Below are 19,495 nucleotides of genomic sequence, written 5' to 3' on the forward strand. Positions count from 1 at the left end.
ATGTCCTATTTCAAAAACAAACGGAATACCAAAAAGAGCTAAGCACAAGACTAAAATCAGTAGAGACACTGAGACAAATGGATATAAACGGACTAGCCAATAAAATAAAAGTAACGGTAACAACATCGGTTAAGAAAATATGCTCAAACACGAAAACAGCCAAAACATCTAAACTTCAACCTAATACAATTAAATTACTAAAAGAAAGACGAAACAGAACAGATCGAACTTCGGACAGCTTCAAAAGTTTAAACAAAAACGTGAAGAAAGAAATTAGGAACGATCATAGAAACTATACTAACAATCTAATAAAAAATATAATACAAGATAACTGCAATATGAAAGTACTCAAAGCAAAAAACTCAAACGGCACAAGAAAAATCATAGAAATAAAAAATGAGAAAAACGTCACCGTCCGAGACAGAAAGGAAATAAGCGAGGCCATTGAAAAATTCAACACTAAATTATACTCGGCAAATACACAACCACAACAACGACGTACTGAACGAACAATAATTAACACCGGCTCAGAAGAAATACCGGACATAACCGACTATGAAATAAGAATGGCCCTAAATCAACTAAAAACGAATAAATGTCCGGGAGAGGATAAAATTAAAGTCGAAATGTTAAAAATCGGTGGAAGAAAAATAGAACAGGTATTAAATATTTTATTTAATAAAGTAATTGATGAAGGAAAGATTCCTCCAGAATGGTACAACTCCGAAGTCATTTTACTATTCAAGAAAGGAGACAAAGCAAACATCGAGAATTACCGACCAATATCCTTGCTCTCACATCTGTATAAATTACTAACTAAAATCATAACCAAGCGCCTAACACATAAGCTCGAGCTCGATTTCTATCAACCTATCGAGCAGGCTGGATTCAGAAAACATTTTAGTACCATAGACCACTTGCACACCGTAAGAACACTGATAGAAAAATGCACCGAGTATAATGTTCCAATTCATATGGCGTTCGTCGATTTCCATAAAGCATTCGATTCCATCGAATTATGGGCAGTGCTTGAATCTCTAGAAAATGCACGTATAGATTCAAGATACACTAACATAATTAAAAACATATATGAAAATGCCACCATGCAGATAAAGCTGGACGAAAGCACAAAAACTAATCCCATAAGACTACAACGGGGAGTAAGACAAGGAGACACCATCTCTCCCAAACTATTTACCCTTGCTCTAGAAGACATTTTTAAGAAACTAGAATGGAACAATAAGGGTATCAACGTCGACGGATCATACTTAAACCACTTGCGATTCGCAGATGACATAGTTTTAATAGCCGATAATATCCAAGAACTAAATGATATGTTACAACAATTAAATGCAGTTTCAGGAGCGGTAGGCTTAAAAATGAACTACAACAAAACAAAAATACTGAGCCGAGACCAGACAAATATAACAATACAAAATCATATCATAGAAAATGTTGAACATTATGTATATCTAGGTCATGTTATCAAACTAGGAAAACCAAATCAAGATGCTGAAATTAAAAGAAGAACACAACTGGCATGGGGCGCTTTCGGCAAATTAGCATATATCTTGAAAAACACCTCCATTCCTGTAAACTTAAAGAAAAAGGTGTATAACACATGCATACTACCAGTTTGTACTTACGGCTTGGAGACAGTAGCCCTTACCAAAAAATCTGCTAAAAAATTAGAAACAACGCAAAGAGCAATGGAACGAATCATGCTTGGAATATCACTAAGAGACAAGATTAGAAACACCGAGATAAGACGTAGAACGAAGATTAGGGATATTGTGGAAGAAATTGCAAAAATTAAATGGCGCTGGGCAGGTCACGTAGCCCGATATAATGACAACAGGTGGACACGGAGAATTCTAGAATGGAGACCAAGGACGACAACAAGAAGCACGGGAAGACCTCAAAAAAGATGGGTAGATGACATAAGAACAGTGGCAGGCAAACAGTGGATTAGATTGGCGCAAGATAGAGAAAGATGGAAGCAATTGGGAGAGACCTACATTCAGGAGTGGATGGAAAATGGTTGACAAAGAGAGAGACTTTTAGTGGTGTTAACTTATCTTCAAAAAGCTGCTTGCTGGAAATGCTATTATTTCATCGTGAAAATCTGTTTAACATTGAACTCAATTGTTTAACGTGAATGCTTTTTTATGATTTTTATATGATATTCGATTTAGTAGTTACTTTGATTCTGGATGATCAACGAAAGTGGATAATAATCTAACTTGTCTTACATATTTGATTTAGGAGTGAATGTTCCAGGAAAGAGCTTTTATCCATTATCACAGTTGCATTCCCTTTGTCTGCTTTAGTTCCTCTTTGCTTATGTTTTGTTCGATTTTAATAGACTTTTCCAATTCAAGTTTACATAATACTTTGTATTCTTCCTTTTCGTTGGTTGGTAAACATTGAGATATTTTCTCCGCTAAGCATATTATGTCTAATTTTGGAATTATATTTTGAGTTTTTTTTCCTGGTTTTTTGCTCATAATTTACTATGGAATCACTAACAGGAGATTTTTACTGTCATCATGGCATGTGTTTGTCTTTTTGAAGACGAATTACATACTATGATTTTTCTGACGGATATTCTCAAGTTAAAGTTGATTTCATGTAAACGATTGAACTATCTTACAAGTAAAGTCGTCCCAGGAACGCAACTTAACAATCTGTATCTGTAGAGTAGGGAGGGCGCGTGTAACGGGATTTAATTAAGCATCAGATTCAAGTAATCTTTTTAATACCGTGACACACATTTGCTAAAATATATTATGTGTTTACGACATTGAAAATATCGTTGTAACGAGGACACACTCTGACCTAGTGAAATTTGCAATGTAGTCGAAAGATTATTAAATAACGTGTATCAATTAACAAATATAACAAACGTATTATGATAACAAACTCACTTGTGTTAAATAGCTGGAAATCACGGGATTATGGATTATTATCAATATAGTTAAGAATGAAGAATCAAGAGAACGGTCTAAGTTAGTCAACGTCAACTGAGTACTATTTAGTATTGTACTTGATTCTAATAAACTAAACTATGAGTATCTAGTATTTTAAATAAATCTACCATACGAGACCAAAAGTGAAGCATTATTTATTACATGGCGATCCTACCTTTCGAATAAGGAGTTTTCTGATTCGCAGAAACAAATCAAAAATGCCAACCACATACTGGAAATTTAAATGGAAATTTACATAATAGATGATATATGGAACCCACTGTGGAAAATGCATCAGCAGGTAAGGAAATTCCCGCCAAATTCCGAACCAAACCCGCCAGGAGTCCCGCGACGGAATTCCAGCTCCTGATAATGGACAATAAATGGGAAAAATGGATAAATGGACAAATGTGAATTATCAAAAACAATATGTGAAATATATTATGTAAGTAAATTTTATTTTTTATCCCTTATGTAAATTATGCAGTCTAACAGAAATTATTACTTAGTATTTGAATATAAGAATTTAACTAATTCAAGTTCAGAATGTTGAGTACACAATTTTTATGGCTTTTAAAAGTACAGAATATAATTTATTTTTAAATTATCGCTAAATAACTGTTTATATATCAAATTCTATTTATTTTTATTTCTATTTTTTAATGAAACAAATATGTGACATATAATTTTATTTGCTTAAGGTATAGTTTTAGAAATATTTATATTTGACCATGAAAATATACTGTGACTAAGTCGGAAAATATTAAATTACGACATGAATATGCTTGGTTGACAAATTCTTCAATTGATATAGACGAAGAAATCGGATATGACTTTTTATTTTACTATTTAGCTACAATAAATTAGGATATTTAGAATTATTGTTACATTTATAAGGAAGAAAAACGAATTTAAAAGAACTTTTAAAGACAATTGACCATGGCGTCAGAAAAATTTTCATTATGTTGGAACAATTTCCACGAAAATATGAGTTCAGGAATAAATTCATTATGGAAGAGTCAAGATTTTGTAGACGTAACGCTTTCAGCACAAGGAAAATGCATAAAAGCGCATAAAATGGTTCTTTCGGTTTGTAGCGCATATTTTAAAGAAATTTTTATGTCAAATCCCTGTCAACATCCTATAGTAATTTTGACAAACGTGACTTACGAAGCACTAAGAGACTTGTTACAATTTATATACCATGGAGAAGTACAAATTAGACAAGAAGATTTAAATACCTTCATTGAAACGGCCGAATCATTGCAAATACAAGGACTCACTGGAGATAGAAAAGTTTTAAATGATAATAACATTATGGAAATTTCGGATAAAGAATATACTCAAAATGTAAAAGATTTTAAACCAGTTTCTCTACCTGTGACAAAGAAACAACAACCTATAAAGAAGGAAGAACATAGCGACACAGAGCAAGAAATAAGTATGGCTCTTACAACAAACGAATTTTTAAATATCGCAAGCAAGGTGTTACCCAGCGAGTTTGATGGAAAAGCAGGTAAACTGCAGTCATTTTTAGATGCACTAGAACTCCTTGAGAAAATAGCGATAGGACACGAGGAGACAGCGACAACATTAATAAAGACAAGATTAACCAATAAGGCCAGAAACGTTATAACTATAGAGGATACAATCGCAAGAATAGCAGAGGTACTGAAGAGAGAACTGAGAGGCGACAGTTCAAAGACGGTAATAGCTAAATTGGCGAAGAAAAGACAAGGACATAAGGATGCAGAGGTCTATGCATCTGAAGTTGAAGAATTAGCGGAACAGCTAAAAGTTGCATACGTAGCGGAAGGAATGTCATTGGAACTAGCGAAAAAATACACAACAGAGGCAGTAGTAGCTGCAATGAAACGCAACGTCAACACAGAAAAAGCTAAATTCATTTTGGAAGCATGTAACTTTTCAACCACACAAGAGGTAATGTACAAATTTTTATCAATCGACGAGACAGAAGATAGCACACAAAGGAAAGTGTTAAATTACAGGAACAAATACGATTTTGATATGAGAAAAGAAAGTAAGAATACAATATATGGATATTATAAAAATAAATTCGACGAAAGAAAACAATATAGAAACAAAAATTATAGAAATATAAGTGAATATGAAGGACATAATACGAGGATATATCGTAATAGAAATAGAGGAGATTGGCAATCACAACGAAGAACAAAGAATAGTCAATGGACACAGGTGAGATGCCACAGAAATAGAGGCACAGCAAGATCATATTACGCACCGCATGCGAATACGAATACAGTGACAGAAGTAGATTTTTGACAGGAATGTAGGCAAACTGCATATGGTTCGACCTTAATGGTTGAAACCTACGTCGAGCAGGAGACTGCTAAGAGGATAAGCTAGGGTGGTACTTGAATCCCAACCCGCTGAGAGTCCTGCGGCTCCAGCACGACAATACAGTAACTACAGAATGGATTAAAACTGCGAAACGAATTTTGAATAATGATTTTTTTTTAATGAAGTAAATGGAAAAATTATTGAAAAAGAAGTTTGTCACAATGAAAGACGATTTCCTACGATTATTGTATTTATATGCAAGAGAAGAAAAGATGTTGAGTAAATTAAGTACGCACAAAGGCGAAAAATGATGAACAGATTATTTTGAAAAGTATATGTCAGTATTATTACATATTTGGAGAAATTAATTTCGAGATCGAACTGAAAAATAGAAGAAACAGTTACAGTAATAAAAAAAAAACCAAAAGTTGAGAAGGAATTTACAGTAGGATTAATAGATAAACCGATTAAAATTATGTTACCTATACGAATCATAAATGTAAATAATCGAGAAATATAAATTAGAAGTTTTATTCCGAAGATACAAAACCAGGAAAAATTTTTATATATTTTATATGGAAGAAACAAAGCAAAGAGTAAAAAATGAGTCGAACAACTATTAAGCATAGTAAAAACCATTAATATTTGAAGAAAAAGGCCCATAGAAAAGTGCAGAATATGTTTTTATTTAGAAAAAGACCCATATGTACAAGCAAAAGTTAGTTTGTAAAAGACGAGAAACCAAACAATAAACAAAAAAAAGCATAACTATAATAATTTCATTACGATAGCAAACAGTATTCGTCATAAAAACATTACATAATGACATTAGGTTAATAGTATGATATTTGATACAGTTGGAATGTACGTAGTAAGCAATTCCATAAAATATGAAATGAGTTCAATAATAACTGACCAGGTTAAATATTTTATTATTACGATCCGTATATTTAAAATTTTATTTACGATGCAAGAGGAAATATCAAGACCCTCGGAGAGACTTGGTGAGATTTTGGCTCACAAATGTGGGTGCAGAAGATTATAAAGAAAATGATAATAATGAAAGATGAGAATAAGAGGAGATGAAAAATAAGAATCAACCAATTCTTAATGAAATACGAAGAGAAAAATAATAATTTTTTTTTAAGGAAAGTATAAAAGCTTGTATAGTACAAGATAAACATAATACAATCAATACATAATATAGTACAAGATAAGCAGATCAAGAAGAGTTATAATTAATGACTTCCACATGTTACAGGAAGGATATGGAAGAATAAATAGGATATATTAAATACAGAAATATAAGTTAATACTATTTGTGGAACGAATTACGAAGAAATGTTGAGAAATATGTGAAATGTGAAGAGATGCGACGACTGCCAAAGGCATAAGCACTAAATCATAAACAAGGAACCCATGAAAATGTACATGGATGAAAATGGAAACAGATATATTGACGTACAATGCGAATTAAGCAACTACGTAGAAGAATATGTAATAGAAAATAAAATAAGCCAAAACAGTAGCCAAATCATTGGTAGAAAAATTTATCTTGAGGTATGGAGTACACAGAAAAATTAATAGCAGACCAAGGCACAGAGTTTATAGCTAGAATAATTAAGGAAACAATACTTTGCTACAATTAGAGTCAATGAATATACTCGTAATATATACATGTACTTTTGAATGCAAATAAGATATAAAAATATATTTAAATGAATATAATGTGTAAATATAGTTTTAAGTTCGTACAATATGTATTTAAAATGTGTATAACAAAAAGAAAAATGTTAGACTGTATAGTAGTAGTTAAACAAAAGAAATTGGGATAAATGAATAAAACGACAAAACTTTATTGTGAGATGTCAAAGTTATTAATAGTGTATATAAAAAGTGAAAACAGAACTATTACTTGGTACCAAGAATTAATGCAAGAATTAATGCAAGAATTAATGCAATAATTAATGCAAGAATTAATGCAAGAATTAATGCAAGAATTAATGCAAGAATTAATACAAGAATTAATATAAGATTTTATTATTATAAATTTTTATTTATTATTTAAAATATGTAAAGGTTATTGTAAATATTATGTGCACATAATAGGGGGTAAGATATAATATGTAATCAACCACATAATAGGTGGTAATATAAGGTAATATAATCTAAATGATTTAACGTAAGGTAAGAAAAAACGTACGTAAAATATTAAATTAATATACCAGTAAGGCATAATGAAGGATACCAGATAGCATATTATAAGGGAACAATTTGGGTAACCTTATAATATGCTGAGGTTAGGTTAGGTTAGGTTACTAAATTTTTTTAGATATAAGGAAATATGTACCAAAAATTTGTATATAATTCTATAAATATGTATATGTAAATACTGAATGTAATTAATGTATATATGTACAGTAATCAGTTGATGATGACACGAAAAATTTTCTTCTTTCGGAAGGGAAGAGTAAAAACAGTTCATGTAATTCATTGAAAACGAACAGCACTCAGAAAATTTTTCTTCTGGGGGATAGGGATGTAACGGGATTTAATTAAGCATCAGATTCAAGTAATCTTTTTAATACCGTGACACACATTTGCTAAAATATATTATGTGTTTACGACATTGAAAATATCGTTGTAACGAGGACACACTCTGACCTAGTGAAATTTGCAATGTAGTCGAAAGATTATTAAATAACGTGTATCAATTAACAAATATAACAAACGTATTATGATAACAAACTCACTTGTGTTAAATAGCTGGAAATCACGGGATTATGGATTATTATCAATATAGTTAAGAATGAAGAATCAAGAGAACGGTCTAAGTTAGTCAACGTCAACTGAGTACTATTTAGTATTGTACTTGATTCTAATAAACTAAACTATGAGTATCTAGTATTTTAAATAAATCTACCATACGAGACCAAAAGTGAAGCATTATTTATTACACGCGTTAAATTTCACAGCACTTAGGCCACAATTGACCCATTGTGCATCCTCCCAGGGAGCTGTCACCCTTAGCTCATTGTCCATCCTGCCATTTCTAGAAAGGTGAACAAGTCACCAGGAGACATCTCTCTTATGTGGGCAGGTGTGGGCCAGGACTCACCGAACGCGTACTCTCGTATTAACTATAACTCTGGGCATTCACATAAGACATGCTCTACAGTTTCGTCTTCTCGTTTACACTTCCTACATAGAGGTGTGTCTGCTATCCCCAGTGTGTGGAGGTGTTTGCTTAGTTGACAATGACCAGTTAAAAAACCAACTGCCAAACGTAGATTTTTCCTGGTCGTTCCCAAGTACTTCTTTGATGTTGACTCTTCAAGGTTACTTAGTGTTACCCTGGTAAGTTTACATCCTTTCCCTTCTTCCCATCTTTTTACAGTTTGCGTATGGGAGTGACATTTGACAATTTTCGCGATTGTTGTAGTTGACCAACCAAAAAGATCCCCAGGTCCTAAGAGTCTTAGGCCTGCCGCTTTCCTAGATAATTGGTCAGCAATGCGGTTGCCTTTATTCCTATTGTGTCCTTTAACCCACCTCAGGATGATGGTATTACCATCCGAAGCTTGAGTTAGTGACTCGTGACACTCCATTACTAAACCTGATGTGACACGTGGTTTATTCAGGGTTAGTAGCGCTTGTCTGCTATCTGTGCAGATAATTATAGTTTTCCCCGCTATACTTTTTTGGGTTATCTCTTTTGCGGCTATGGAGATACCAGTCAGTTCTGTCAGAACTACGCTGGCATTTTTGCCCATACCCCACTTTATTCTTAAGTTCAGTGATCTGGAGTATATCCCGCATCCTGAGCCTTCTTTCATTTTGGATCCATTGGTGTATATGCAATAGGCATTTGCCACGTTTGTCTCCATACACTGCCTTGTTTCAATTTTGTAGTGTTTGTTAAAGACAAACTTTGGTTCAATTAAGTCGCAGCCTGCCTGTAGTACTGGTAACGCATCCAGCTCTCCCCGCTAGAAACGAGTTCTCAATTGTCCCATTCCTACATCAAGGTTTGCACCAGCTGAGCGCAGTCGCATCATTGTCACTAGAGCCACCTCTTTGACATATATATCTAGAGGCGTGATGCCAATGAACAACTCCATTGCAGTAGTTATATTTATGCAAGCCATCCACTGAATATGGTTTAGTTTGTTAATCGCTGTTGCCTGTAGCACTTTTGGTACCCAAGCAATAGCTCCGTAAGTTAGCATTGGCCTAATGACAGCGGTCATCACCCTGGGCGTGAGGCCCCAGGTGCGTCCGACCGTTCGTCGACACTGCTCGTAGGCAATATATGCTCTTTTAGCTCTACCATCTAAGTGTGAGTTCCATGTTAACTTCCTGTCAAGGGTAATACCAAGGTACTTCACCTCGTCAGAAAAATTTAGACTGTAGTTTAGAATCCTTGGGGGTATTAAGCCCGTGATTCTTCTTTTCCTGGTAAAGAGGACCATCTCTGTTTTCTTAGGATTTATAGATAATGAGTGTTCCTTTGCACCATGTTTCTATTAGTCGAAGAGCAACTTGTGATCTCTCACATAGTGTGTTCTTAAACTTACCGCTTTGCAGGACAGCAATATCGTCTCGTCTCATCAACTCAACAATATTGGCAATATAATTTTAAAGTCGTCTACTTTAAAATGTATAATATATGTATTAATTGTCAGTACCAATGAGTCAGATAAAATTAAATTATTAGAAGAATTTTTCACCAAGTAACAAAAAAACAAAATTTGTTTAATTTACTAATGTTTGTATTTTGAGAACGATTTCCGAAGTGGAAATAGAAACGTCAATAAACTTACTTTAACCTTTAATTGAGGCTTATTCCCATTTAAACCTAGTATTTATATCGGGCACAACGCGTAGACACAACAGGTAGGATATAACAACTATGTAATTTGAGATACTGATTTAAATACACATTAAAATATTACGCCCTTATAGGGTGGAAAAAGTACAAGAACTAGTAGTTAATATATGTATATTATATTGTTATTCTTGTGAAATAGAACAAACGATCCATTTATCATAAGATTTGATAAAAAGTTATTCAATACAAAGCTATTTCACTGTTATTTGTCAAAAACAGTTTATTTCCGTGAATTATTGAATAAAATTATATCGTTCTTATTTGTATAGTTTGAAGCGAAGTAAAAGAGAAATTTTATTTCTAGTCGTATATGTTTATTCTGTTTTTCTATTTTTTTAAATGTATCAAATATTCTATTATTGATTGTTTTTTTTTTATTTTGATTCGTAGAATCAGGCAACGTTTCTCAAAGCATTTATATAGGCAGACGGGTATCAAAAAGCAGTGCATGAGTACAATTTACAATAGCATAATACTCCAGTCGCCAGAGACGAAAATACCTCTAAAAATTATACGAACAAGCTGAATTTTGCTGGGAAGTTTAATTTTACGACCCCAAAAAAGATGCTAAAAAGTGTACCACTTTTACCACAGGCTGCCTCCTCGTAGCAGAGAAGGAAACAGAAAAAATCTATATATAAAAAATCTGAAAACCATAGAAAAAAATGTTTCAAATAAAAAAATTAGAAAGAATCATAGATGATTTTAAATAAAAATGGTTTTTAGCACTTTTTGTGTAGAATAAACCGGTCTCTCAGAAACAATGCTTGAAGCAAGCGGCGATTTTGAATGTCAGTTGCACGAGTGAAATCAATTTTTTTTAAATAAAAGGTACCATTTCGGGTAAATACTAGCATTTGCAGATGATGTTGACATAATCGCAAGATCAAGAAAAGAAATGATAGAGGCATACGACCAAATAGAACGAGCTGCACAAAATAGTGGTCTTAAAACCAATCAGACCAAAACAAAATATATGCAGGTAAGAAAAAACGCAGAAATAAGGTAGCCACAAAATATAACAATAGGAGAATACAACATAGAGGAGGTAAAAAACTTTATATACTTGGGATACCTAGTCACGTCTGATAATAACGTTACGGAGGAAGTGAAGAGGAGAATATTTATTGCAAATAAATGTTGCCATGGCTTAATTAGACACCTAAGATCAGATAACGTCGCAAGAAAGACAAAATGCCAAATATATAAAACCCTAATAAGACCGGTACTCACATATGGCTCAGAAACCTGGACACTTACTAAAAGAGAGGAAACGTTGTTAGCCACCTTCGAAAGAAAAATCTTGCGAAACATATATAAGGGCACAAAAGAAAACGGAATATGGCGAAGACGATACAACTCTGAACTATACAAAATATACCAGGATCCGGATATTATAACATTCATCAAAATAGGATGGCTGCGTTGGATAGGACATGTAGAAAGAATGGAAGAAGGCGAAATACCAAACAAAATATTCAAACAAATGCCAGTAGGAAAAAGAACAAGAGGAAGACCGAAACTGAGATACTTAGAACAAATAGAAAATGATATAACAACCTTAAAAATAAAAAACTGGAGAAAAAAAGCACGAAACAGATCGGAATGGAGAAGAATCCTAGAACAGGCCAAGACCCAAAAAGGGTTGTCGAGCCAGTGATGATGATGACCATTTCGGTATGCGGTCTACCGTTTAATATGCGATCTACGGCAGTTTAGCTAATTCGGAATGCGGTCTACATTGTAAGGCAATATTTTTTGCCTACAACATGGTGTATCATTATGGGGGTTGAAAGTTGGGGACAGAAACTACTGAGGGTGGAGATAGGGCAAGCAAAATAAACGATACTGTGCGAACGGCACTCAGGGTTTGTTTGGAGAGCTGGGGTCGTGGATAAGTAAATGGCAAGGGGTCGGATTGGGGCAACTACAAAAAATGAAACACATGGGTAATAACATGAATCTCTTGGGACAAACAAAACACAAGGAAACAGGAAATAACTCTAGCAATTTAAAAAGGACGCCTCTTCGAGGTGCCAACCATTACAACAGCTAGTTCTAACTATTGAAATAATTATTAAACATAAAAAATATATCTTTTGAAAAGAAACTAAAAAAAAGGTTAGAGAGTTAGTAAATATAAATAAACAAAATGGTTTACAAAAAATTAAACATTTATTGTGTCTCACCACAAACAGTTTTAAAAATACAGATAATACATAAAGACAGTCACAAAAATAAATGTAAAAATAACAAAGAAAAGGTTCTAAAAAGAAAAATGTGTTCTATTCATTTTCAAACTTGGGAGACGCTACAAAAACTTACAAATGTTACTGGGCTATAAACTGTGGCAAATAAAAAATTATCTTTTTAAATAATGCAAGCAATTATTATTTAAAAAAAATGTCTATCTTGACTTTAAAATTTAAGACAAACAGTTACCTTAAATTTCACTAAATTTTACTCTGCATGTCTGGGGTCGGGAACTGGAATCATGCTGGAATTATACTGAGGGTAGATCCGGGATGGCGATCAGGGATAAGAAGATGAGGGCGGCAGCCAGCACCGGCTGGAACACAAACCTTGAAAACTCGTCTCTTTCAAAGACTGGAATAGGCACAGCACAATGGCATCTTCAAAAACTGTTGTAAAACTGCTCAATACCAAACATTTAACTGCTACTGCATACTAAATTTCCATGACAAGGAACAAAACAGGAAACAATACAAATTCGAAGAAACATTTTTGACTAACACTATAAGCGACTCTAGCCGACAGCCGCTTTAGCGAGACTGAGTAATTATTTTTAAAATTCATTCGCAAAATCTTGCTATAAATAAAACATATAAACTGGAATATTTTAATTATTCCATTCATATATAATTATCCATTTATATATAAATTTATATATAATTTATTTGAAGAGACTTCGATCAAAGAATACCGACAAAATACGCATCTTGTGAAATAGAAACAAAACTATAAAAAGGTTTACATTAACCTCGGCGACGTAAAAAGAACGAAATGCTATTTGGTGTTTAAATACGTACGAATGGGAAATGAAATACACTAAAATATTCTTCGATCTTTTTAGCAAATACGAGGGGATTTCAATATATTACAAGATTAAATTATTTTGGATTTTTTGAAAATTGCTGGAGACCTAAAAGGTAAATAATCTTTGAAATAAACTTATTTTTGTTCAATTAGGAATGCAAAAACAAATTAGGGAAATTATGACAAATTTATTACTGGTCGATTACGTTGTGCTAATATCAAAACTTTGAATAACCTATTTTGGTATAAAATGAGCCCCAAAATGAAGATTTATTCACAATGGTGCAAAAGGAGTTTTATAAAACTGTCATTTCGAGCGAAGCAGATGCAGTAGCATTTCTACGAGCGAACGGTTTATTACAAAATGTTGAAGACGCTGGGCCGTGCCACCGATGTGGTACAGGAATGGAATAATAGCGGAAATGAGATCGGGGTGGTGAATATAGACCAGTTCTCTGCTGCCCAAGGAGAGGATGCCAGACAAAAAGATCACTTAGGCATGGCAACCGTTTTTTTCATTTCAGCGACTTAAATGGAAAAAGTAACTGCAAGTTAACTTTATGTGAAATTTTGGAATTGATGTTCATGTTCATTTTGGAACTTGATTTTGACACAGTAATTAAATTAACGGGAAGAAGAAGAGAAGCTATATGCGACTGGTACAACATGTGTCGAGAAGTCTGTTCCTTTGTGATGTCTGAATTGCCGTGGACAGCTTCGAGGTACGGAAGAAGACCCAATCCAAATTGACCAAGCCAGATTTGCGGGCAGAAGGAAGTACAACAGAGGACGAATGTTAAGATAAGTGTATCGCTTTTCTGCACGATGTTAGAAATGTATATGTATAAATGCCTCTCATTAAAAATCTTGTCATATAAATTTACTTTAAGAAGCCAATAAAAGTTTTGAACTTTCATTGAACTACTTGTTACTTTATTTTGGTGCTACATATAAATTTAGAATTTTAGTGAGTGTCTCAACAGCATTTATATGACGTTCCCTGCATATCGAAATTGCGGTAGACCGCATATCAGATGGTAGACCGCATACCGAACTAGAAACTCTGCCGTAGACCGCATACCGAACCGGCACCAAATAAAATTTGTATCAACTCGACGCGACGGTTAAAATTTCATATCTTTTGATAAGAGTGTCCCATCGAAAAAAATCAAAATGCGTTCTAAAGACGAAGAATGCGGCTTTCGTACGCATTTTTGTATTTTGCCAAAAACGAAGTCGGTATTTAGTTATTTATAAAGGTGTTAAATTAATTAACGTTGCGCGATTTTTGTCATTTTCTATGATTCTCACGAAATCAATAAAATTATTGACTTTTATTGACCGATCGCTAGAGAATTTCTATTGTCAGATCCTAGTCTTCATAAGCCATAGTATGAAATTTTGGTTTTAAGTTTTGGCAATAAATGTGAGGCATTTGAAATATGCCCAAAAAACGTTGAATTTAAACTTTTACAATATAAAGCATTATAAACAATATAAAGCATTTAAAACTGCTTCTTTTTGATTGCACAAGCACGTTTTTTTAAAACTACATAACTTCAGTGACTAATTCCAGTCAAAACCGCCTTCGTGGAGACCTTTTTCTTGACGTTTGATCGTTTATACTTTAAAAGAATAAATTCTGCGTTTTTTAGACATCTTTCAAATGCCTCATAATTGTTCAAAATTAAAATTTTATTTTATAAGTTTTTTAAGATTAGGCTTTAATATTAAAAATTTCATTAGGATCAGTCAATTAAAGTTATAAATTCTATTGATCTCATGAGAATCGTAAAAAATGCCAAAAACCGCGCACCGTCTATTTATTTAACTCCTTTATAAAAACCCACTTTATTGCGGCAAAATAAATAATTGCATACAAAAGCTGTACTCCTCACATTTAAAAATCATTTTATATTTTGTCTATAGGACACTCTGATCAAAAGATATCGAATTTTTATGGTCGAGACAAATTTTATTTAAAATTGATTTCGCGCGCGTAAATGACACTAAAAACAACCTCTCCTTTCAAAAGTGGTTTGTGAGAGAACGGTTCATTCTACACAAAAAGTGATTATAAATATTTTTATTTAAAATTATCTCATCTACATTTTTTATTTAAAATATTTTTTTCTACAGAGTACAGATTTTTAATAAATAGATTTTTTCTGTTTTTCCCCGCTACGAGGGGGTATTTTAGGAGGAAGTTGGGGCGTAAAAGTGGTTAACTATATAGCATCTGTTTTGGGTCCCAAAATTGACATTCTCAGCAAAATTTAGCTGGTTATTATGATTTTTAGAGGTCAAACCACTGTCGACTAGACTATAAGTATTTCCTTACATCAGCGAAAGATGAATTTTATAATAAGAAAATATATATATATATATATATATATATATATATATATATATATATAACCTTGGGTAAACCTTTGCGTTTTAAGTTCAAAGCTACCATACATTTTAAACCTTAAAAAAAACTTTTTTGCATATAGTAACAAAAAACACCAGTATGTTACTAGCAAAGTTTTTTAATATTCTAACTCTACAATTCTAAGTTACGGTAAGATCAATAATGTTTTTAATAGATAATATATGGTAGCTAATTATAATTTATTCTCTTTCAGCCCTGAAGAAGCCAAATTAATTCTCTTTGGCGAAAACGTTCGGCGAAACAATTGATACTCATTAGAGTCTTTCTTGCAGATTTCCCCAATATTTAAGAGTTTACTATATATATATATATATATATATATATATATATATATATATATATATATATATATATATATATAAAGTTTTGATTTTGTAATTTAAATGTAAAAGAGATACATATTAAATGTGTTTCTTTGAAAATTATATATTATGTCAGTTCCTTGATTTATGTTACCCGGTTAATTCTTGTCTCTAACCTGATACGTACTAGTTAATTTAAAAAGACATAAATTCTTATAAAAAACTAACGAGTTATAATTACCGAAATATTCGATATAGTCCTACTTTCTACGTAAAATTTCAACCCCTTATACATTACTACCCCGAAAACATCTCCCCGACTGCGGTATCATGCGCATCTCCCCCAAGTAACTATCCAAACGAGACGTGTCTAGTCTCTCAACGAGTCATTCTATATTTGTTACTAATCGCGGTAGGTAATAGACAAAAATGTCTAATAGAGAAAGTGAAACTAATTCTGCGAGTGAATTAAACGGTAATGCATGGGAGAATGTCATCGAAATCGAGGAAGACAGGAAAAAAAGCGCCAGCGAGATCGTAGACTGCAGCCGGAAGGCATTTTTCGCCGGGAAGTCACAGCCTTTGGAATTCAGAAAAGACCAGTTGAAGAAGTTGTTGGTGTTTCTGGAGGAGGAGCGAGATGGTTTGAATAAGGCGCTGTATTTGGTATGTATAGTATTTTTTTTTTAAATTTTTTCCTTTATACATTAAACAATTTTACTGTCAAGTATACATTATCTTTAATATCCCTTAAAGTTTACAAAAATTTTACAAAAAAATTACTAAAAATTAAATAAAAGTTATAAATCCGTGCAACTTTATGATATAGGTACATTTCATTTAATATTGCTTTAATAAGGGTGTGAAAAATTAAATAAAACAATATTTTAGATTTAAAAATTTTCAATTCCGACATTACATTTTTTGAAATTAAACTAAAGAAAATAAAAAAAAACAAAAAAGTTATTACACATTCTAAACAATTTTTATTCTTAATATTACGAATTTTTGTGTCATTTTATGATACTGTGTAAGTTATTATTGTTTAAAATATAACAATTTTTTTTTACCAATGGCCTACTAAATGTATTGGGAGTGACTAGTCACATCCAAATTGGAAGGTTGTAAGTTGAAATCTTCTATAAATCTAGGCAAAATTTTAGTTTGAAATGCCAGGGCCGATCTACAACCTTTTATTGAATCAAAATTGGTATTTAGGTACTATAGTACATTTAAAAATGATTGATAGCACAAATTTTTTAGCAAAGGTCTAAAAACAGGGTTGATCAATGCAGAAAAAACGTAATAAGTAATACCTTCTTAATTCTTACTATCTTAATTTTGATTTGACTTTAAAATGGCCACCCCGACAAACCTCAAATACAATACATAATCAAAGGCAAATGAGCAAAAAAATTAAACAGTAACTGAACGCCTCAGTTATGAAGAACATAAAATTATTTTAATATTAAAAAATTTAAAACGTCAATATTACGTACCCACATTCATTTTTTAATTAATCAAAATACTAAATATTGGTTTAGGACATTTCCTTACAATTTGATAGTAAATATATTTCATATACTTCTTTTTTTGGTGCCTATCCTCTGTACATGTTGGCAATCACGTTTTTCCATACAACTTTGTTGACAGCTGCTCTAAATAGATGTATGGTAGTCATTCCTGGCCACTGTTTGATGTTCTTCAACCGCGATGTCCTTCTGCGCCCTTGAGATCTTTTGCCTTCTATCTTGCCTTGTAAAATTAGTTGAATTAGTTGATACTTCTCATTGCGCAGCACTTGCCCTAAGTATGTCATCTTTCTGATTTTTACGATACGCATAATTTCCAGATCTTTATTCATACGTTGGATCACGGTGTTGTTTATAACATGATGGATATAGGAAATTCTGAGCATGCGGCAGTAGCACCACATTTCGAAGGCTTCTAATCGTTTGGATGTTGCCTTCGTCAAAGTCCAGGCTTCGACTTCATATAAAAGGGTAAAAAATACATATCATCTCAAGACTCGTGTTCTTATATCAATGTTCAGGTGCATATTAGATAAAATCTTCTTGAGGCGATTGAAGGCAGCTCTCACCTTTTCTATACGACATCTTATTTCCTTTGAGTGGTCCCATTCCTTATTTAGGGTGAATCCAAGGTATGTAATTTTGTCGATTATTTTCAAGAGCTCATTATGAGCTGTGAATTGGTGCTGTATTACGTCGTTTTTACTTACTACAAGAATTTTGGTCTTCTTACAGTTTAATTTCATGCCGTATCTGTCATAGGCTTCCACTACACGATCTATTATTGTTTGCAGATCCTCCGCATTATCAGCAATCAAATCCGCGTATCTTAAATTGTTTATGATTTCACCATTGATTTTTATACCTTCTCTTAAACCATCACTAGCTTCCCTGAACAGCATTTCCGAGTAAGTATTGAACAACGTCGGTGATAAAATGCAGCCTTGATGTACTCCCCGTTTTACTGTGAATTCTTGTGAGGTTCCGTTTTCTACTCGTACAGTTACCCTTTACTGTAACTATAAATTTTGGGCGTAAATCTTTGTCATCAATACTAGATTCTTTCAGTATCTGAAATAATTTTTGATGTTGCAGCTTGTAAAATGCTTTTTCAAAGTTTATAAAGGATGCGTAGACTTCGCACTTTACGTCTCGATCGCTTTGTATCAATACTTGTATCAAAAATAGGCCCTCTTGCGTTTACAGTCCGCTTCTAAACCCAAACTGAACACTGCTAATGTTTTCTTCAAGTTTTCTATATATGCGAAAGTGAATAACAGAAAGAAGAATTTTGAATGCATGGCTCATAAGGCTTATATTATATTAGCATTTTAGCATTACTTTTAGCATTATACTAGCGTCATAGTGAGCAGAGATAAAAAGACTAGTTTGACTGGCATGGGCGGCATTTGGCAAACTAAGCTACATTCTTAAAAACAAAACATATCCACAGCATCTTAAGATCAAAGTATACGATCAATACGTACTCCCTGTTCTCACTTATGGTTCCCAAACGTGGACATTTGCAAAAGCAAACATGGACAAAATCATAAAAACCCAAAGAGCAATGGAAAGAGAAATGTTGCACATAAGACTAATGGATAAAAAGAGAAACGAGTGGATAAGAGAGACAACAAAAGTGAGGGATGTTAGACAAGAAGTTGCAAAATTGAAATGGAGATTTTCCGGACACAATATAAGACAAAAAGAAGACCGATGGAACAACGTCATTCTTATAAATTGGAGACCGTGGGAATATAAACGAAGCAGAGGAAGGCCCCAAACGAGATGGGCAGATATTATCAAGAAGCACGTGGGCTCTAGGTGGATGACTTTAGCGACACACAGAGAAGAATGGAAAAGGATTGGGGAGGCCTATGTCCAAAGATGGACCGAAGGAGGCTAATTAGATAGATTAGACTAGCGTCATATAAACATATAATTAGAAATATAAATATATAATTACATTCCTAAATATATAAGTTGTC

At 33.0% G+C, this 19,495-nt stretch overlaps 2 protein-coding genes across 2 annotated transcripts in view; both read left to right on the top strand.

Annotated features, from left to right (window-relative positions):
- Positions 1–19,495, top strand: part of LOC140446197 (synaptotagmin-15-like) — a 712,326-nt gene that overhangs the window by 554,618 nt on the left and 138,213 nt on the right. The gene's annotated exons all lie outside the window — the stretch shown is intronic.
- Positions 16,388–19,495, top strand: part of LOC140446196 (aldehyde dehydrogenase, dimeric NADP-preferring-like) — a 47,632-nt gene continuing 44,524 nt past the window's right edge. The window contains exon 1 of the mRNA XM_072538734.1: positions 16,388–16,641. Coding sequence (XP_072394835.1) covers positions 16,405–16,641 — 237 coding nt within the window. The 5' untranslated portion in view covers positions 16,388–16,404. The remainder of the gene's footprint in view (positions 16,642–19,495) is intronic.

Source organism: Diabrotica undecimpunctata, chromosome 7, assembly GCF_040954645.1.
Source record: "Diabrotica undecimpunctata isolate CICGRU chromosome 7, icDiaUnde3, whole genome shotgun sequence".
NCBI lineage: Eukaryota > Metazoa > Arthropoda > Insecta > Coleoptera > Chrysomelidae > Diabrotica > Diabrotica undecimpunctata.